The 21,379-nt window shown below is 43.4% G+C and overlaps 1 protein-coding gene across 2 annotated transcripts in view; it reads left to right on the top strand.

The window, feature by feature from the left end:
* The window catches only part of KHSRP (KH-type splicing regulatory protein), a 26,083-nt gene extending 5,772 nt beyond the window's left edge, over nucleotides 1-20,311 (top strand). Inside the window, exons 2-20 of one of the 2 annotated variants that reach the window (XM_080988146.1) lie at nucleotides 5,957-6,053; nucleotides 6,356-6,394; nucleotides 6,677-6,722; nucleotides 7,299-7,348; nucleotides 8,420-8,491; nucleotides 9,024-9,081; nucleotides 10,231-10,402; nucleotides 10,653-10,751; nucleotides 11,457-11,555; nucleotides 11,744-11,846; nucleotides 12,408-12,508; nucleotides 13,107-13,248; nucleotides 13,603-13,763; nucleotides 13,883-13,998; nucleotides 15,107-15,195; nucleotides 15,569-15,766; nucleotides 17,061-17,138; nucleotides 17,322-17,482; nucleotides 19,573-20,311. In XM_080988146.1, coding sequence (XP_080844272.1) covers nucleotides 5,957-6,053; nucleotides 6,356-6,394; nucleotides 6,677-6,722; nucleotides 7,299-7,348; nucleotides 8,420-8,491; nucleotides 9,024-9,081; nucleotides 10,231-10,402; nucleotides 10,653-10,751; nucleotides 11,457-11,555; nucleotides 11,744-11,846; nucleotides 12,408-12,508; nucleotides 13,107-13,248; nucleotides 13,603-13,763; nucleotides 13,883-13,998; nucleotides 15,107-15,195; nucleotides 15,569-15,766; nucleotides 17,061-17,138; nucleotides 17,322-17,482; nucleotides 19,573-19,581 — 1,890 coding nt within the window. In that variant the 3' untranslated portion in view covers nucleotides 19,582-20,311. The remainder of the gene's footprint in view (nucleotides 1-5,956; nucleotides 6,054-6,355; nucleotides 6,395-6,676; nucleotides 6,723-7,298; nucleotides 7,349-8,419; nucleotides 8,492-9,023; nucleotides 9,082-10,230; nucleotides 10,403-10,652; nucleotides 10,752-11,456; nucleotides 11,556-11,743; nucleotides 11,847-12,407; nucleotides 12,509-13,106; nucleotides 13,249-13,602; nucleotides 13,764-13,882; nucleotides 13,999-15,106; nucleotides 15,196-15,568; nucleotides 15,767-17,060; nucleotides 17,139-17,321; nucleotides 17,483-19,572) is intronic. The other variant, XM_080988147.1, reaches the window with a different exon arrangement.
* The last annotated feature ends 1,068 nt before the right edge of the window (nucleotides 20,312-21,379 follow it).

Genomic DNA, 21,379 nt, shown 5'->3' with positions numbered 1-21,379 from the left:
TATTGAACATATTTTTCAAGCAATTTTTAAGCATTCATTCTGCTTTTTATGATCTATTTTTCTTGGAAAATTCTCTGTTCTCCTAAAGGAAACATGAATTTAAAGGGTTTGACACTTCTATGTAGCTAGAACTTGTGTGTCAAGGAGAAAAGGTCTTATTTTTAGGAAGTCGTGCAGGGATAACATATACTAGTGTAAATCTCTTATGGCTATGAGCCATATATTTGCCTGCTTTTGTTGAAGTGAGAGACATTGACCGTCACAGATGCCTTTCTGCTGCCTCCAGCATTCCCTTATTCTGAATAGGATTCCTCGCAAGAAAAGGGAAAAGTTGACAGATATGGCCTCCAGTGATTGAATGAAAGACTTGCTCACCAGGTCCTGACATAGCACTGATAGTTCTATTCTATACTGTGATGTTTTGGTGTTTATTTTAGATATTCCCTGATACAAATTCAGGGGAAATTAATTTTTGTATTACAGTACTTTTGCAACTGGCTTGATGAAATTCAAATTCTCAGAACCTTGGGGGTTTTTTATAAAAAAAAATGAACATTCACTATATTGATTGATGAGGTCCAGTAAGTATACTTTTACATAACCAGGAAACCCTTACCTGGTTTGCACTTCAATCTAAGCCCAGCAAACCCATCGCTTAGCACAACCATTTTACTCCTACTTTGTTGTTTTTGTGGCTGCAAAACAAAATAAACCTGGATTTCTTGTTTAGAATCAATGTTTCCCTTCCACTCCCCCCCCCCCCCCCCCGCTGCTGGGACATTTATTGTCAGATTTGATGGGTGGATTTGTTTGTTCCTGCTAATCAACAGAATCACTGCAACCCTTTCCTTACAGTATCAGTTTTGAAGTTTTAAGTAGGCTGCTGACTTCCTTGTTTCAGATTCTTTGCCCTCTGGATACCCTTTGTTCAGTCAACTCATTTCTACAGCTAGTCCATCTTAGCAATTTGACACAGTTTTTGTCTTCTGAGCCCTGTGTTAGTAGTATTAGGCTTGCTGTAGTTCAGATTAGATAAAATTGATAGTTTGGTTTTTTTAATTTTAAATTCTCTGTTTCTTTTAAATAACTATGTTAATATGAAGTCTGTGTATAAGCATTCTAGTCCTACAGTTACCTGTAATTCCTCCTTCCCATAGATTCAGCTGGTTAAGACAATTCTGCTAAACTTTGACTAGCCATCCAAACCCAGCACTCCTGTGATCCTTGCTTATTTTTCTGGTTTGTTAACCAGCACTAGAATTCCCTGGTTCTTGCCTAATACAAAACAAGATCTTCACTCTGAAACTGGAGTGCAATAGAGGGCAAGGTAAAAATTGTTTTAAGTGATTGTCCAAATCAGGTCATTCACCAAGTTCTAAAATTTGTGACACTTATCTTTGTAATGTCAATAAAATTGACCATTTTTGATACAGCAAAATCTCTCCTTCACTTGTTATTTCTTATATTTTATTCATACACTTTTTCTTGGTTTTTCTTCATCTTTATGAAAATGACAACTTCTATACTTGTTCATTTTCACAATTGAAACCTGCAGTCAAAACTTACAGGTTCTTTCTGCAATTCAAGCACTTTTTACAAAATTAAAATAGTTTTTATATTTCAAATCAGTAGTGTTCCCTTCCACTTTAGCCCAATTATATTGAGCTAAAAGCAGTTTCCTGGTCCTCTTTGCAATTTTAAGCCCCAGGTTTCTGTTGAAATTATTACTGTGTCCATCTGTCTCCTAATTTAATATTATAGCTTTATTGCATACATTCTAGATAGCAAACCTTTATTTTTACTGAATAGTCATTCCTCAAAGACTTGTTGTTCTAGCCATTCTTCTACCAGCATGTTGTTGCACTGAAAACTTTAATACTGCCTGTTAAGTTATTTATAAAAAGGAACCCTTCCATTCGACATCTTCAGATGCTGAAGGCATAAGAAATAAAGTGTTTTGTAGTCATTTTTCTTTATAATTGATTACCTTATGTTTTCTTTAATAAATATTATCTACCTATACTTTCCTTTAAAGTAAAATTAAACCCAATACTTTCTCGAACCACTGTTTATAAAGTCAGTTAATAAGCCTATATTAGCCACTGATTAGTCCTATGTCTCTTGATAAACTAAAAATAAAGCTCCAAGTAACATCTAGCATGTCCTTCCACACTTTCTGTCCACTTGTTCAGTGAGGCTTGTGCCCAAGTAAACGTGTGTAAAATTGCAACTTCAGCTTCTTTTAATGACATCTCCCTCAAATGGTTGTTGTTGTTTAGTCGTTTAGTCGTGTCTGACTCTTCGTGACCCCATGGACCAGAGCACGCCAGGCACTTCTCTCTTCCATTGCCTCCCGCAGTTTGGTCAAACTCATGCTGGTAGCTTCAAGAACACTGTCCAACCATCTCGTCGTCTGTCATCCCCTTCTCCTTGTGCCCTCCATCTTTCCCAACATCAGGGTCTTTTCCAGGGAGTCTTCTCTTATGAGGTGGCCAACGTATTGGAGCCTCAACTTCACGATCTGTCCCTTCCAGTGAGCACTCGGGGCTGATTTCCTTAAGAATGGATAGGTTTGATCTTCTTGCAGTCCATGGGACTCTCAAGAGTCTCCTCCAGCACCATAATTCAAAAGCATCAATTCTTCGGCGATCAGCCTTCTTTAATGCCACCCATAGTCATGGTTTGATTTCTATGTTGTTTTTCCACATACAAAATGTAAACAACTGTTTCAATAATACTTCACTTCAGTAGCATGTTGAACATTAAATAATAAGCTGGAAGCTCGAAACATCTGCTGAAAGTGTATAGAGATAAATTAGCCAAGCCCTAAAAAATAGCAGAAGTAATACTAAAATTGAGATACGCAAAAATACATTTGCAGTACCCCCAGCCAAAATGGAAGCAGCTCAAGTTATCCTCAGAGATTCTTCATTTCATCTTCCAAGTTGTGACCTCTTAATCTCTGGACTTCCATTTTAAATGAAAACACACTTGCAGATCTTCTTGAGATCTGTGGTTTGTATCCAGCAAACTCATCTTGTTAAGTGCAAGGATTTCAACCTGCACATTTAGATGACTTCTCCCCCCCCCCCCCATCCCCAAGTGTTCTGAGGATTCTTCTAACCTTCTGGAGCAGATATGGAGGGGTGGAAGAGAGGGGGATGAAGCCCTGCTGTGCGGGTAGAAATCTTTGTGCTAAAGGGAAGACTTTACCAGTTGCTAGCATGCTAGCAACCACAGGAAGGGAAAGTGCTTTGGTGCTCAGGTCCTGCTTACAGGTTTCCTATGGACATTTGGTTGACTACTGTGAGAACAGGATGCTGGACTAGATGGGTCATTGGCCTGATCTAGCGGGCTCTTATAAAAACATTCAACACATGACTTCATTCGATATGATCCTCAATCTGCTTTCTTATCAAATATTCATCCAATTTCCAGATCCTCTACCTCCTTTTTTATTTCCATTGAGTAACTAATGAGAAGTGATGAGCAATCTGAAAAAGTCTTCATTCCTGTTTTACAACTTTCTGATACTACATAACAATGCTTTACAATGTTTGAATACAAAAAAATAATAATCAGTCCTCAAGTGTGGTTTAAAATCAATGGTGTAGACTTATATTTGGGGTTCAAACACCACCAAAACTTAGCTGAACTCAACTTTTCTAAGGTCTGTTCAGAGAGATTTGGCAAAATATTGGAGGACTTATTGATTTTGGGACTTCTCTAACTTGGAAATCCGTAGTGCATTAAAGTCACTCACTGGAATGATTTATATTCTGATAAAAAGCTAACAATCATGGTACCAATCTTGTTTGGTTGTTGGGTATATAAATATGCACCTGCCCCTTCTCTGAAACCTCTCTCTTTGGTGCCATGATTGTATTAGTCATGTCCTCCTGATTGGTCCTATTCTGTTTAAACTTCTCTTGACCTTCAAATGCTTTCCATCCACTTGCTCTTATTTAGTAAGTTAACTCTTCTCCCTCTCCATGGCCCTTGTTACCCCCTTTCTGCTCTCGTATTCATCCTTCATAAACCCAATCTATGTTGCCACTCTCTGCCATGAGAACTCTTTACTGTCAGGCATCCACCTGTCTTCCCTCAATACTTTCCCCTCAATTCTTGTCTGTTACCTACATTATAGCCCTGGGTGCAGAGTCTGTTCCTCTTTATTTGATATAAGTATACCAACTAATTCTATGTGTAGCAACTAGAGAGGACTAGTATTGGCATCCTCATCACTGAATTTCCATTTCTATAGGCCTTACTGTAGCAACTTTCGGGAGAGGCTGGTTCAGAGAGCTGCAGGCATGCATATTTGGCCATAGTGAAGAACAGGTGTGGCCAACCTTTGGGCTTCTGTACGTTTAAGGGTTGTGCAAAGGCATGAATTTTAGGAGATGTAGAGGTGTCACAGTACTGCAAGTATGGAAAACCTGCCCTGCCATAATTCTCTCTTCCTTATTGTTAAAAGTATTGGGAGTTCTAAAGAGGAACGGAAGCCATTCCTGGCAGGGAATCAGTGCAACTTTAGGCTTTACAGTGAGCTGGTGTGAAGCTCAATTTCTAGAAGGAAATGGGACTCATTGGGGACAAGCTATTGGCTCCTTCATTTGAGTATTGCTGATATCTTTTGTGGTGCAGAAGTAGAGTGGTATCTGATGGCTAAAAATGTTGATGCTTTTCTTTGGAAGTTACATATTCGGCAAGCTGAAAATCTGAAAGCTACTTTGTTTCATTGATCTAAAACATAGCAAGATAACTTTGTGATGGGGCAAAAAACTAAGTAGAGTTGCCATAAGAAGTTGCCTTTTTAGTTGTACGTAAAAATTATTCTTGAAAGAAAATATAAATGTGGAAATACTTAGAATTTAAATGTTGTTAACCACAGTTTTTGCAAAGAGTTAGGATAGGCAGCTACATCATTACAAGATACAGTTGTACCTCAGAACTCGAACGTAATCCGTTCCGGAAGACCATTCGTCTTCTGAAACGTTCGAGTTCCGAGGCATGGCTTCCGATTGGCCAACAGATAGGTTTTTGCACAGTGGAAGCAATATTCTGAGGAACGTTAAAAAACCGGAGCACTTCCAGGTTTTCGGCATTTGGGAGCCAAAACATTCGAGAACAGAACCGTTCAAGTTCCGAGGTACCACTGTGGTACAAGACTAGCCTGTGCTTTAAGAGGGCTTTTAAAACTCCTGTGTGCCAAGGAAGGCATGAGAAGAAAATACCAAGGTGATCATGTTGTCATTTTATCATAAGCAAAAGTGCTACTGTTCTGATGAGAAAGTCAAAGTTACACAAAAGCCAGCTGAAAGTCAACTTCTAGCCAGGCACCTAGCAGAATGGTGTGTCAGAGCCAGATCTTAGAGAGAATAACTTGTCTAGTCAATGTCACCACTGAGAAAGCTGCACTCCTTGTGAGTGCCTGCTGAATGGCACCCAGGGTAAGACTTCATGTGTTGAACGGCATCATGTGGGTCACATACAAAAGAATGCTGTCTTTGAGATACCCCATTCACAAATGATTTAGGGCTTAAAGGTTAAAATCAGTACTTTTATGTTAAGCCCAGAACAAGCAATCAGATCACACAAAATTAGAGTAACATTCATCAATTGTTTTACTGCCAGTCCATCAACCAGTGAAAAATGCTGCTGCCAGTTTAATTTTCAGAAAACTTATTAAAGGCAACACCACACTGAGAGCATGACAGTAGTCTAAATAGGAGGTAACTAGTGAATGAATTACCATGGTGAGATTTAATGGCTTGCCATTTTTATATATATAGACCACTTTGGGCTTAGGAAAAGCACAGTCATGTGCCATGTGTTGCAATGTATACTTAATGACTTGATGTTCCTGGGTTTTTGAAATGTGTAGTAAACAACTTGCTCTTGGTTCTTTTGATAAGATTTAGGGAAGACTAACTAGTGTCTATTCTACTTTCAGATAGCAGCTAAAATTGGGGGGGACACAGCCACAACAGTGAACAACACTACACCTGACTTTGGATTTGGTGGTCAGAAGAGACAACTGGAGGATGGAGGTATGTGAGACTGACCCTAGTGGGACACAGTAAATTAAACTCGCAATACCTCATGTAGAACTCTGGATTCTTAGGAGTGTGAAGTACACACACACACACACACACCTTGCTAAAGGTCATGCAGTTGTGTTAGTATGCCTGAATATGAATGTGTTGTTGATATAGTTATCAGAGCTCGTGAAGTTTCCATAATATTCCTTCCATGTAGCTGCAATCTTGACTGTTAGTTTTGAAAGCTTGAAGAGAGGAGAGACGGTCTTTTAATTTTTGAAAGAGGTGACTATTTATTTTTATTTTGACAGACCAGCCAGAGAGCAAGAAAATGGCTCCCCAGCCAGAACGTAAGTATACTTTATTATTAAAGACTTGTAGAATAATGTGTGTTAACTACGCGGAAATTCTATTCATATTTATTTTCATATTGATACTGAAAAGTGGGAGGACATGTAAGCTAACTCTTTTGGTGGGGAGAGTTCTATGGGATTAGGAAGGTCAGCTTTGCATTTTAAAAACAGGACCTTTTAAAAAACAGCCACAGCAGCAGACTGGGAAACCCAGTGACTGATTTATAGTTTACCTTCAAGAATGTGGATTCATAACCATACCCTTGCTTTGCTTTCCAGCCATGCCACCACCCCCTCAGCTTGGACCGATCCATCCTCCTCCCAGGTAAATTAGCTTTGTGCCTCTTTTTTTTATCCCCACATAGGCTTGAGCTGGAAAGGTTAAATCAGTGCTAAAAGTATTCAGCTTGTGAGTTCAGGTTGACTGCAAGGGGGCAGCATTTCAGTACCCCCAAAGAGAAAAGGCTGCTTTTGTTGGGTGAGGTTGGCATCCAGATTTGTGAGTGATGTCCCACTAAAAGACCAGTCACTCCCAAGCACTTGCGTCCCTTGGTAGGTAGTGAAAGGTTGTGCTGGTTGGCCATTTCTTAGATACTCACATTCTTGTGTAGCTTCTGGTTTTGTAGCTATAGTTTGTGAAGCCTGTGTCTGAGCCTTGTGGGCAGATGCTGGGCTACTTAGTTTGCAGCAGCTTCTGCCAGGTTGCATGGGTGCATTTTGCACGGGTGCATGGTGATTTCCTCAGAGCGGTGCCTAATTGCTCAGCCACCTTCCTGTCTGCCCTCCCAGGAGGAGGAGGAAAGCTCTCCGTTTTTGCTTCTTGATGGATGCTGGTAAACACCAGCTCCATTTCTGTAACCCTCCCACTCCTTACTTTAAGCTGCCAAACTTTCCCTTGCAGGTCTACAGTGACTGAAGAGTACAGAGTACCTGATGGCATGGTGGGACTCAGTGAGTATTAGACAGAGAGGGCAGAAATCTGCTGTTGCCGTAGTTGAAAGACTGTCACTTTACCTTTACTAACCAGTGCCTTCTTGATTTTTCAATGCCTGTTGGCTGAGCTTTCCACAGGGAAGGCTCAGGCAGGCTGGTTTGTTTTGTGACCCTTCTGTGTGTCTTTCCTGAGAGATGTCAAGTGTGTGAGTTGACCCTGTGTGCTTCAAGCTGCGTATGGTACGTAGCTCCAAAGATGTGGGGTGGGTGTTCTGCTCAATAAAGTGCTCTGGCAAGCCTTCAGTTTAATTAAATTGGTAGGAGCTGGTTGCTGAGGACAACTTGAGGCTGGTGTCATATGAGCACTTTCCACGTGTAGCAAGACTTTTGTGAGTTGAGCAGCAACACAGATTTGCCCTGGACACTTCTGAGGCTCAGGATGGGAGTGCTGCAGTGAAAAAGAGTTCATTTTTTGGATTGCTTTTGGCATTTGCTTTGGATTCATCAACTTTCTGTGAGTGATCCTGACTAAGGTAGAAGGCCCTGCATTGGCCTTTACCAGAAGGAATGGTGGCTGCAAAACACTGCCTGAAGCAGAGTTTTATCTTAAGTAGGGAAGGATTGGTTCTCAGAAGGCATTTTTGTTTACAAGCCCTGGTTTTAAATTGGCTTGGCATTCAAGCTCTGAAGGCTAGCAGAGAAATTGGTTGAAACTTGAGTGCTAAGGTTCTCATTGACCTCTAGTTCTTGTAGGCTATCATACCTCTTGTGGCATCATGAGACCCTGGAGTTCTTTCTTTCATGTTTGTGTGAACTTTGTTTAGGAGGAGCAGTTCTGTCATCCTTCACTTATATGTCATATAAACAGTGAAACTTGATTGGATTATGTCTCCACTTAGCTACTGTCCCCAATCCACATATGCACACAACACTACATGGGGTTGTATTTACTGTTAGAAGATCCTTTTCATCTCTTGTGGAGAGGAGAGAGGGAAACCTGTGTTGTCTTCAAGCCTCCCTCTTAGGATAATGACAACTGCTTTTATCTCAGGCTTGAGTTTCTTAATGCCCCTCTCCTTACTTTTGCAGTCATAGGAAGAGGTGGGGAACAGATCAACAAAATACAGCAGGACTCTGGGTGCAAAGTACAGATATCTCCAGGTAGGTGTGAGAATTGCATGGGGTGTAACTTCCAGCATATGTAGCTGCAGATGTTGGCTGTTCCTCCTGAAGCCTATAATCGTGGCAGCAAGTAGCTCAATGGATATAATTGTGGTAAAGAATGTAGTTCAGGAGACAAAGTGTCTTCTGAATATGCTAATACACTCTGCTAGAAAATAGGAGGGAGGAAGCTTGTTGAGGCGGCATGAATACAGTATTCTCACAAGGCAAAACGTATTTTCTAGCTTGTGGTAAGTTAACTTTGTTTGAGTGGGGAACCATTTCAGTTGCTTAGTTTACAGGTGTCTTCACCGTTTTCAGTCTTTGTACTAATTCCTGTTGACTGATCAGCATTTTCATTATAGAGAAGTTGCCCTTAATAATGTTGTGCATGTGTGTGAAAGACCTACTCTTTCAACGCCAGTTCCTTCATACCCTGTGGATGATACCTGAGTTGGAGGAGGGATCAAACTCTGAGGAAATGTGTTGATGTGGAGAGATGTCTCCTGATGGCCTTTATTTCCTCCTACAGACAGTGGAGGAATGCCAGAGCGAAGTGTGTCTCTGACAGGATCACCAGAATCTGTGCAGTGAGTAGCCTCTTGTCCTTTGTCAAGATGTTACAGTAGTACCTCAGGTTACAGACGTTTCAGGTTACAGACTCCGCTAACCCAGAAATATTACCTTGGGTTAAGAACTTTGCTTCAGGATGAGAACAGAAATCGTGCCCAGCGGCAGCAGGAAGCCCCATTAGTTAAAGTGGTGCTTCAGGTTAAGAACAGTTTCAGGTTAAGAACAGACCTCCGGAACGAATTACGGTAAATACTTAACCCTAGGTACCACTGTATTTCAAAAACATAAGGGGGGGGGAGACAGGGTGTGCCAAAAGAATCCAGCCGCCAGGTGGCATAGTCAAGGACTGTGGCAGAGGAGCAGGGCATGACAATCAGGAAAACAATTGGGCCTTCTTAGTAGCAATACGCAAATTGTGGCACTTCCCCCTGAAAGAAGTTGAATTGGCCCCTTCTCTCAAGGTAAGGAGGGCAGCAAAGACTTTTTTATTTCACTGTGCCTTTAATCTGTTTTTGACCTCCATCTGTGATGGTGTATTTTTAAACCAATCCAGTTTTATGCCTCTCTCTTGCTGCTGATTTAACAGATGTATTTGCTTTTACCTCATTGTTTTTATTGTATTTTTACTCTAGAAGCTGCCTTGTTGTCTCAAAATATGGTAGAAAATTTCAAGAATTAAAAAAAAAAACTTGGCAGTACTTTGTATCTCAGCACACAAAAGCCATTTCATTGTGATGGGCTTTTTATGTTCCCTGTGGGGAAGCGTCTGAGCATGTCTGGTTTGACTGACATTGGTGGGTGGAGCTAAAAACTTGCTGAGAATTGCAGTTGTGGCACCACTGTACCTGGCAGACAAGCAGGATTTTTCCTGTTAGTGTTATGAATGACATAACATTGTATAGACACAAAATGCAATGTCATTAAATCGGTCATTACTATCCAGAGCAAATATAAAGTGCTTGTATTCGCAACTTGAGCTGGTTAGGTTACCTGTTGTGTGATGTTGTGGAATCAGCACAACAGCAACACTGAACTACAGGTGATTTGAGAACGAAGAACACTGCTGTGAGTTCCATTTCATGCTATAGTACCTTCACAATGAAAGAATAGAGGCTGTAAGCCCTGTCACTCACCATCATGTTGTTTGTCATCCCACCTCTTTGCAGGAAGGCAAAAATGATGCTTGATGATATCGTGTCTCGAGGACGTGGTGGGCCACCTGGTCAGTTCCACGATAATGCCAATGGGCAGAATGGTACAGTGCAGGAAATCATGATCCCAGCTGGGAAAGCAGGCCTGGTGATTGGCAAGGGAGGGGAGACCATTAAGCAGTTGCAGGTGAGGGCTATGCTGTGCTCCCAGCCAAATTCCTTGCATCAGAGCGGGTGCTTGCCCTCTTTTTACTTGCCTCCTTTCTTGCTTACAGCACTTGGTTTCTCTGGCCTCTTGGGGCAAGGATGGTTTCTTGGACTGGAGCCTCCCGAAACTCAAATTGATCTTAGTTTAAGTCTTGTCCAAGGAGGCAGGGCTTGCAAGAATTCTGCACAGTTGTGTAACCCGCTTGACCTCTCGCTTTCTGCCAATGTAGGAACGAGCTGGAGTGAAAATGATTTTAATTCAAGACGGTTCACAAAACACAAATGTAGACAAGCCCCTTCGGATAATTGGTGATCCTTACAAAGTACAGGTAAGCATTTTGAATAAACGCCAAAGAGGTGAAATTTCTTGTTTCGCAATAAGTTAATTAACTTGTTTTTCTATTTAGCGACAACGATCAACAATCTCTTTTGTTTTAGTAACAAAAAAATCCCAATGAAATGTTGTGTTAAAGTTATCATTTGTCCGTTTGAGTAGTCAGTTGACCATGGTGGTGGTGGTTTTTTTTAAGTAGTTAGATACCCAACCATACTCTCATCATTGTGAAAATGGCTGCATACTCACAGTTCAAACTCTTGCGCCGGTGGTTTCCTGCCATGACTATTGCAGCCTTCCTTTTAGACTTGCCTTGTTATACTTTGGTTCCCTCACTCATCCCCAAAACTCTGCTGCAAAAGTCATTCACCTCTCTCCTTCATACCACATGGTGTGCCTTCTTGAATCCCTGCTGTAGTTTCCCATCAGCGTATGATGCTACCTTTATACTGAGTTGCTAGTACAGCATTAAACTGGGTTACTTGAACTGAGACTTTTAACTAGCTACTCCAAAGTTTGCTCTTGCTGCACTGCGCTGCAGTGATAGTGACTAAACTGCCCAGCCTCAAATCCAGGTATTCACAAGTACAAAAAAAGGACTTCTTCCTTGGCAGTTCTTGTGCCACATCTACCTTGGGAGAAATACTCTTGAGAGAGGTTCCCAAATAATTCCAACATTAATGTTCATGTTTCTTTGCAGCAAGCCTGTGAAATGGTAATGGACATCTTACGAGAACGGGACCAGGGAGGCTTTGGTGACCGAAATGAATACGGTTCCAGGATTGGTGGAGGAATAGATGTAAGGACATTGGCTTGGATTTGTTGGGACAGGGGGGCATAATTTATAGTATGACATTTTGTGCTCATCTCCCCCCCCCCCCTTGTCTCTGTATTGATACTCACACTTGTCCAGTCCTAACATTTCTTAGAAATTGGAACTGCTCTTACCTGACTTTGGTTCTGCTTGCCATTTTCTTGCTTGCTCAGGTTCCTGTGCCCAGGCATTCTGTTGGTGTGGTTATTGGGCGTAGTGGTGAGATGATTAAGAAAATACAAAATGACGCTGGAGTTCGGATACAGTTCAAGCAAGGTCAGAAGACTAAATCTCTTCCCTGTCATGATCTGTCTTCATACAGCATGCTGAAACATCAGGCCTATTCAATGTTCTCTGGCTTTTCTCCCTATACTATTTATCACCTATTTATCTGATCTTTTACCTGCTCTCCACAAGTTTTTATCCCTGTTGTAATTACGTTCTACAAAACGCTTTTGAAAACCACAAAGTGAAATCTTTTCCCAGAGAGATCCCAGATTTAAGGGTTTACACAATCAAAGATCCATACGGGCTTGGTGTATTCAAATCTTGGCATGGCTTGTAGTACCCATTTCCTGAAGGGCAGTGTTGCCTGTTTTGTGTGTCTGGGTTCTCGAGGCTTCTTTGTGTGAACTGTGTGTGTTCTCCTTCCACAGAACTGGAGTGGCATATTGCTGCAGAGGGGAGAAGGTATTAAGGAAGCTAAATGGACGTTTGTCTCTCTCTTTTGAGAGCTTATGCTGTTGCTGCACCAAGTGGCTCATGAGCTAGTGGACTGGTTCTGAAACTAATTGAATGTGGAACCTAATGAAGTTCCCTGTTTGGTTTGCATTTTAGATGATGGGACAGGTCCTGAGAAGATTGCCCATATCATGGGTCCCCCTGACAGATGTGAGCATGCCGCCAGGATTATCAATGAGCTTCTCCAGAGTCTCCGGGTATGAAATGCTGTTACCTTGACCCTCAAAACCTTGGTCCAGCATGTCAAGTAGTTTCAAAATCTTTTCAGTCATGTTTTGCTAATAAGGTGCTAGAGCTCCTCAGTATCATCCCACTGAGAACTTGACTCTGTTTGTCTTACCAGCCCAAGGTAGAAATCGCTCCGAAAAAGTAGATGTTGCTATTTCTCTTCAGCAGACTTTCACGCTCTACCTTCAGGGGAGCCCTTTCCATGTTGACTTAATTGTCAAGGATCCCCAGCATGTTGCACACATTATTCTCGGGCATGTTGGTGGTGGCGGGTGTAGTGGTAGCCAGGCCACACTGAAGCCAAGTGCATCCCAAAATGCATTCAAAGCATCTCTGTAGCTTCACTTTGCAGTGAAAAACTGCTGATGGTGGGCAAAGTGTCCTTCAAGGAAGTGTGCCATGAATGGCCTTCTCATTCAGGAACCCCTGATGAACTTTGGCAGCAGCCAAGGGCTCCCTATATAGTTCGGAGGCCACTGCTGTGTGGCATGTGCAGAGTCAACATTACCCGCTAACCACAGAATGTTTCCTTTTCCCATGAAGATGAATTGTGTTCCTGTCTTGCAGAGTGGCCCCCCAGGTCCCCCAGGCTCAGGAATGCCTCCTGGAGGCAGAGGCAGAGGCAGGGGGCAGGGTAATTGGGGGCCCCCTGGAGGAGAGATGACATTCTCTATCCCCACTCACAAGTGTGGACTGGTTATTGGCAGAGGTAAGTGAGGTGGAAGAATAATAAGAAGAATATTTATACCCTGCTCATCTGGCTGGTTTTCCCAGCCACTCTGGGCAGCATCAAACATTAAAAATTTAGCTAAACAGGGCTGCCTTCAGATGTCTTCTAAAAGTCAGATAGTTGTTTATTCCCTTGACATCTGATGGGAGGGCGTTCCACAGGGCGGGCGCCACTACCGAGAAGGCCCTCTGCCTGGTTCCCTGTAACCTCCCTTCTTGCAGTGAGGGAACCGCCAGAAGGCCCTCGGAGCTGGACTTCAGTGTCCAGGTTGAACAATGGGGGTGGAGACGCTCCGTCAAGTCCTGAGGTGTTACCTCCACGTTCTCTTTTCAGGTGGAGAAAATGTAAAGGCTATCAATCAGCAGACGGGAGCCTTTGTAGAAATATCTCGGCAGCTACCGCCCAATGGAGACCCCAACTTCAAACTGTTCATCATCCGGGGATCACCTCAACAAATTGACCATGCCAAGCAGCTCATTGAAGAGAAGATTGAGGTATTTGCCTGCCCTTCACTGTGTGGCAGGCCTCCCAGATGGGAGCGAGCCGGGAATGTTAGTGACTGTGTTCTGGATGTGGCGGTTTCCACTTCAGGGATTATTCATCTCTTCCTTAGGGTCCCCTCTGTCCAGTTGGACCAGGACCTGGGACTGGTGGACCTCCTGGACCGGCTCCAATGGGCCCCTTCAACCCAGGGCCTTTTAATCAAGGGCCACCTAGTGCCCCCCCTCAGTAAGTACTAAGACTGCTCGAGTGTGCCTCCCTTTCGGGCCATTTTGCCTTCGACACCCCTTTCAATCTTCCCAGAGATTAAAATCTACACTCGCTGTCTTGGAGAGACGCTTGTGTACTGCTCAGTGTGATGTGCCCAAAAGTTGTTGGGGAAATGCTGAGCCGAGACTGAATGTCCCTGAAGGTCCCCACCCCAATTTGGGGATTTTTCGAGGTTTATGCAAATGGTGAAAAAACGTTGCCTTCAAGACACACTGCAGTACACTGTCACTTTCTTGACCAAACACTTAATAAGAGAGGGGGCATGGATCCACATAGTTTATGCAGAAATAAGTTTTTCACATAGGGGTTTGGCTTTGGGCGTGTTCCTTGCTGCTGCTACCCTCATTGGCATCTTTCACCTTGAACTGGAAAACCATGTGACAGTGTAGCACAGCACTTAGCAGGGCATCTGGTACCAAGAAAGTGGTACTAGGGCAATCTGGTAGGGAAACAAAACCACTTGCAGAGTTAGAGGGCTCTGCTGTTGGTGCTGTTACAGGAGTAAAACTTGTGCTTCCAAAAGCTAATATATCAGATGAGACTTGCTTCTTCTTTGGGAAGTTAGAATAGACCCTCTCTCGGCCATTGGCAGGTGCTCACTGTGATGCTTTGCCCCTTGATAAGATTTGGTCTTAATGCAGTGCAGCTCCCTTGTATACCTATTTCATAAAGGAGATTGGGCTGGATCTGGGATGTCTTGCTACAGGGATTGGGAACCTGTCACCCTGCGCTTTGCGTCATCACTGGCCATGCTGGCTGGTGCTGATGAGCATTGGAGTACAGCAGCACCTTCCCTCTCCCTGCCTTATTATCTGTAAAAAAATGAAGGCGCTCCAGTTTCCCTGTGCAGTTGCTTTTGGGGGAATTCAATGTTGCACTGTGTTGAACGTACAACAGGGCTTCTGCTGTCAAGACTCACTAGGTGAATCCCACCCTTTGTATTCTCCAGTGACTTCCTGGAGCAATTTGATTTGCTGCTGGGCAGGTTCCAGATTTCTGAATCCTGAGCCTAGAGGGTTGCTTAGTGTAAATATTGCCAGTGACCTTTTCCCTCCTCTTATTTCAGTCCTGGAGGGCCACCACCTCCACAGTACCCACCTCAAGGCTGGGGGAATGCCTATCCACAGTGGCAGCCTCCTGCTCCTCATGACCCAAGTAAGTATTTGTATACCAGCCCTCAAGAGTCAATTGTCAGAATATACAATGCAGTGGTACCTCGGTTTTCAAGCATCTCGGAAGCCGAACATTTCAGGTTTCCAAACGCCGAAAACCCGGAAGTAAATGCTTCCATTTTTGAACACACCTCGGAAGTCAAACAGCTTCCGCTGCATGCCCCCCCCCCCCAATTGACTTTACAGTCTGCCCTTAGCACCTCGGTTGTCAAAAGTTTCAGAAGTCAAACGGTCTTCTGGGACGGATTACGTTCGACAACCAAGGTACCACTGTACTGTTGAACATTCAAGGTTCGCAGGGGGATGAGGGAGAGTGGCTGGAAGCATTCAAGTTTTTTGTGGTGTCTCCTGCCCAGGTAAAGCGGCGGCAGCAGCAGACCCCAACGCTGCCTGGGCAGCTTATTACTCGCACTACTACCAGCAGCCCCCGGGCCCAGTTCCAGGAGCACCGCCTGCCCCCACGGCGCCACCAGTTCAAGGAGAGCCCCCCCAACCGCCCCCCACCGGACAGTCAGACTACACTAAAGCATGGGAGGAGTATTACAAAAAACTAGGTAATTGACTATCCAGATCCTTAACCTCTTTTGATGGGAGTACAGTGGTGCCCCGCAAGACGAATGCCTCGCAAGACGAAAAACTCGCTAGACAAAAGGGTTTTTCGTTTTTTGAGCTGCTTCGCAAGACGATTTTCCCTATGGGCTTGCTTCGCAAGACGGAAACGTCTTGCAAGTTTGTTTCCTTTTTCTTAACACCGTTAATACAGTTGCGACTTGACTTCGAGGAGCAACTCATAGAACGCAGTGTGGTAGCCTTTTTTGAGGTTTTTAAAGACTTTGGTGATTTTTGAAGCTTTTCCAAAACTTTCCCGACACCGTGCTTCGCAAGACGAAAAAAATCGCAAGACGACAAAACTCGCGGAACGAATTAATTTCATCTTGCGAGGCACCACTGTAATTTAATGGTATTATTACAAGGGCTGCAGAAAGCAACTTGATTGAGAAACTACGCTGAATAACTACCTTCCAGTCTCCCCTGACGAATAAATAACGTACTGACTCAAAATGCTTCAGCATTTGTTTTCTGTTCCTGTTAAACTATTTCTGCATCTTGATTTGTGAACGTCATGGGGGTTGGTGCCTCTTAGGAATGGCCCATTCAAATCCAGGCATGAATGACTGACTTAATTGGAAGGCCCTCTTAGGTTGATTCCTCAAGCCAGTACAAGTTTTGCCAACTGCTACTTAATTTCGAGATTTTTGACCACGAACAAACAAAATTTAGGCAAATTATGGTTCGGTTAAGTCAGCATGGCAACACTATCAACAGCAGTACCATTTGAGGACCATTTTTCAAAGCAAGTTTGCTTTGTTCTTTGTAATGGTTCCCTATGGGGAATTTTTCATCTTGGTATTTAGCTTGAATCTCTTAAATCTACTGCAGGGAAGAAAGAGCTGAAGCCTTTGAGATGCTGAGAGTCACAAGGCAGTTTAGCTGCGGGTTCTTCCACTCTTCTGACTTAGGAGTCTTGTCAATGGACTTTCTTCTGTTTTGGGGGTGGGATTGTTATGGGTCAGGGGTCTATGAATGTGCTCCCTAAGGTAATCATACCTCCCACTTCTGGAGAGAATGACAAGCTCTACACTGTACTTCAGAAGTGCTCCATGCTCCTCTAAAGTTCAGCACGTTGTGAGCCAAGACATTGCTTCTCCCTCATTGGTCCTAGTGACTGCTCTTAGTAGTCTGTGTCATTGTACATCTTACAGTCTGAATCCTATAAGTGAGGTGGATCTTGAGTAGTTGAAAGCTTTGCATGACCGGGGTCCTGTTGTCGTTTGACACTGCCTACAGGCCAGCAGCCCCAGCAGCCTGGAGCTCCACCACAGCAGGACTACACAAAAGCCTGGGAAGAGTATTATAAGAAGCAAGGTGAGTTAAGGGTCTGAGATTCCTTGGAGGATATGTCCTATAGCACTTCTGTCAGGCTGGGTTTGGAGTTACCTCCCTGAAGTGTCATTTATCTGGGAGTAAGTCTCACTGAGCCGAGTGGGGCTTGCTTCTAAGCCGGCATGCCTAGGATTGCACAGTTAGTCCCTCTTTTCTTTTTGGAAGCAGCTCAAGTAGCTACTGGGGCAGGGCCAACGGCACCACCAGGACCTCAACCAGACTACAGTGCAGCCTGGGCAGAATACTACAGACAACAAGCTGCGTACTATGGACAGACGCCTGGCGCTGGTGGCCCAGTGCCACCACCCACACAGCAGGGACAGCAGGTGAGTTGCAGAACCACAGCCAGCATGGCCTTTCTGCTTCAGAACAGGTATCTGGCTCCAGACTGGGCTCCACACACTTTCTACAAACTCCTGTGAGACATTTTGAGATGTAATCCTTTTTTAAGTTTGGGGTGGCTAGTTTATGTCAGTTCTTCCCTCCTGTCCAAACCAGCAGCCCGCCACGCCTTTTTAAGGTCTAATCCTAGAGGCTTTTCAGAGAGGAAGTTGAAATGCCTCAAATATTTTTCTTAAATCTGGAGTAAGAGATCCAGGTTTGTTTGCTTTTTTCATCCCAATAGCAGAAGCAGTGTCAGCTTGGGAAGTATTATTGCCAGTTCAAAGAGGGGCTAGAGTATTCCAGATGAACAAGCCTCCAAAATCCTTGCCTTCAAATATGTGAAGTGAAACGTGCTAGCACCACCCACATCTAAGAGTTTTCTGCTCCATAATTAACAGCAGTAGTATCTGTCCACCTTCAATAATGGAAATTTCCTTCCTGGCTTCATTTTTGATTCCAAACATTGATTTCTTCAACCCCAGTATCAAAAGACTAAGCCATATTTCTTCAGTCAAAAGTCCTACAAAACTTCCTTCAGTCAAACACTTTCAGACTGGGTTCACTCCAGGTCAGACACCAAAAAAGGATGGTTCTCATGTAGCTGCCTCCAAGTTAAGACTAGCATGCAAGCTATATGCTTGCGAGCAACATCAGGGTGCATCTGAGGTTAACCCCGATCCATTTGAGAGCCCAGGCTCTATTGTCAACTAATAAGGCACCCTTACATGCTGCTCTAGTTTTTAATGCCAAAGTTCCAACAAACAAACAAGGTACAATAAGTTGGTGAACAGAAATAATGTACAAATAAACCCTCTTTTCCTAATGGGGAGGATCTCTGTTTGGGAGCGGATGACCAGGAGCCTCCTGGTGAGTATTGTGTTAAGTTTTTAGTACAAGGTGTTGTAAAATACTGTCTGAGCTTTAAGGGACTAGGATTGGGGACACAGAAATGATGCACGTTTTGGGGAGAATTTAAGAAAATCTAATGAACACATGTGGAACATGAGCCATATCTACAAGTTGAGCGTTGAGCAATCTCCAGCCCATGATGCGCTTTAGTCTTTCTTTGAAACCCCTGATTCCATCTGGTATGAGTGAGAAAAGCATACGCTGAACACATGCAGCCTGAATTACATGTTAAGCAAAGTTAGCTGTGTTGACTTCATAAAGGTAATTCTGTTCCTGCTAGTCATTGGTAGAGAGACAAGGAGCATTTGCCACCATAAAATCTAGAAACCTGTAGTTATAACCAAAGGAGAACTTGTGAGGACACTTCATTTTGTGTCTGACATGTCTCCAGGAGTCTAGTTCCCAAACAGGTATCCTCCCAACTAGCAAAAGAGAACTGGTTTGTTGAATATTTCTGTTCACCAACCCCCTTGAGCTCAAACTCTCTGTGCAGCATGATTATGGAATCCAGAGCACAGAGTCCCTGATAAGCTTCGTCTAGTTGTTTCTTTAGTGACTGGCACTTCTCCAAAAGCAGTGTCAGTGGCTGGACAAATGAGTTTATACAAATGAAATATGATTGTGGGGTTTGTACAGGTCTTAGTAGATCAAGTATTTGAGCTTTTACAGAGCACACCAAGTAATAGAGCATGCAGCCATCTGTATGACTGGGCAGGTTCATGGGTGGAGATGAACACAGAGCACATCCAGGGCAGTGAAGTTTAATTTAGGTTCCAGGTTGTCAGAGTTACAACACCTGCTACCATTAGGACCAGAGGATTGTAAAACTGGAAACAGGGTTCTGGGATAGGAAAAAGTTGCGCACTACTAATAGTCCAAAAATAGGTAAGGGTATACACATTAAGCAGATACTGTCGCCTTTTCTGTGTGCTATGTTTTTGTTTCTGCTATTGTATAACAAATACTAAATAAAATTCAAGTTTTTAAAAAGGCAGCAACTGCGTTCCAGATAGCCAAATTCCGTACCTGAGTCCATGGAATACACATCCTTGCGGTTGCCCCTCTTGCTTCCTGCTTCAAGCTTCAGTAACAGGTTCCCATCATGTTTTTCTCCTTTCAACAGGCTCAGTGAGTTGAATGTGAACCTCCCCATCTCTGAGAACCTTTTGTTTTGGAAAGAGGTGGCTGCTGCAGGAAGTGACAGGGTGGGAAGGGAGCTGGCCTGTTGCTCTGATTGCTGGGTTTCTCCTGGGAATCTCAGCTACGCCGCCTTCAAGTCTCTCTTAAAATAAATCCAGATCTCCAAACCCCTAATGTTGAGCCAGCAGCTGTAGAAGATAGCCGACTAAAACCGCCGCCGCCAGACCCTATCCTGCCTGACACACACCTCAGTTTTCAGGGTAACACTTCCTCTTTTCTTTCTGTTTCGTTTTAAAAAATAAACTTTACAAGGAAAAGTCACTCTGCTTTTTAGTTAGAGTTGGAACATTCCTCGGACAAAGGTGTTGGTGTTTCAGACAAACCCTGCCCTGGCCCTCCATTTCTCCACTGCTGGGACTGATCTGTCGTGTTTTTTGTCTGTTCAAGAGGAGATTGAAACAAGAAATTGTATGCTCAATTTTTACTTTTTACCGCTCGTTTTTAACTTCACAAATAAATGATAACAAAACATCCCCCCGTGTCTGCTGGGTGGTGTCTGTTTTTCTCTCTCTGTCCATAGGGTTTTTTGAAGCTGATGTTTGTTCACAATATAGCTGTTGTAAAAGCCTGATAATGGTCATGAATTAAGAGCTTCCTGTGTTTTTATAGTTTGAGCAGGCATTTGTGCATTTTTGTTGAATAAAATGCTTTTTTGTTTTAAAGTCTCTGATGCAACCGTGTGTGTTTCAAAAGGTAGGGCCCCAGAGAGCTGTTCTAGCTTCACCACAAGAGCCCTGGGAATGAGAAGGAGGTTCTGACCTTTGGATGATACTGAGCTTGGGAGCTGGGGAAAGTTGCCTCTCCGGGGAGCTTTTTAGTAGACTAAGCTTTGGTTTGGTTTTGGGGACTCCTGCAAGTTCAGTTCATTTGGTGTATCATCTCTTGACAGTTTGAAAATAACAGTAGTCTTCTACTTGGATTTACAAATGGGGGGGGGGGCGCGTGCCGCAGTGTTACACAATCTAAATTTCTGGAAGACTGCACCAGCTGCTGGAACCCTTAGCTGCTTCAGCCACCTATAATAGATCATGTCTCATCGTTTTGTGACTTGATGACACTCAGCTGCGTTACTTAAGATTTTCTGCTGGATCTGAATGTCTTGACTGACACTAACATGAAACGTCATCTCCTTGAGCTGTTTTGTGATGTGCCAAAAACATGGCTACAACATAAAAGGTGCCGATGCATTCTGGGAGAGTTCTGGCTCCAGAGGCTGATGCAGTAGATTTGAAGACCCAACTAATATTCTCAGGTCTCCAAGGGTTGAGCCAGTGCAAAACACTTGTATGTATTTGGATGCAATGGTTCTCTTATTCTTCTGTGTCAGGTTATACAAAGGGGAAATGGGGAGGATTGTGGTAAGTGCTGCTGATGGCTTTTGTTCTGCTGAGCTGCTTGCTATTCCTCGTCTCCCATACATCCTCAGTTGTAGGCTGTGTAAGAGATCCTTTGTTGCTGGAGTAAGCACTCAGTGCTAAAAAGCACTACATAGCCTTTTGGATAGCCATGTGTCCGTCCACCCACCCCTTTCTAATTCCCTCTTCACATATATTTCCTTTTACAACTTTCAAAAGGAAATATATATGGAGAAGGAATCTTTATTAAAGGGGGAGGTGGACAGACACGTGGCTACGTGACAGGAAATACGTGAAGCATGCCTGCATTTATCTTCCTAGTGTGCTTCAGTGCCAGTTGTAGAACCTCTTGACTGCTTGGTAACTTTACAAGTT

The sequence above is a fragment of the Podarcis pityusensis genome (assembly GCF_964106645.2).
Source record: "Podarcis pityusensis genome assembly, chromosome: 17".
Taxonomy (NCBI): domain Eukaryota; kingdom Metazoa; phylum Chordata; class Lepidosauria; order Squamata; family Lacertidae; genus Podarcis; species Podarcis pityusensis.
Note: the sequence above shows the minus strand (reverse complement) of the source record. Positions and strands in the feature narration are given on the sequence as shown.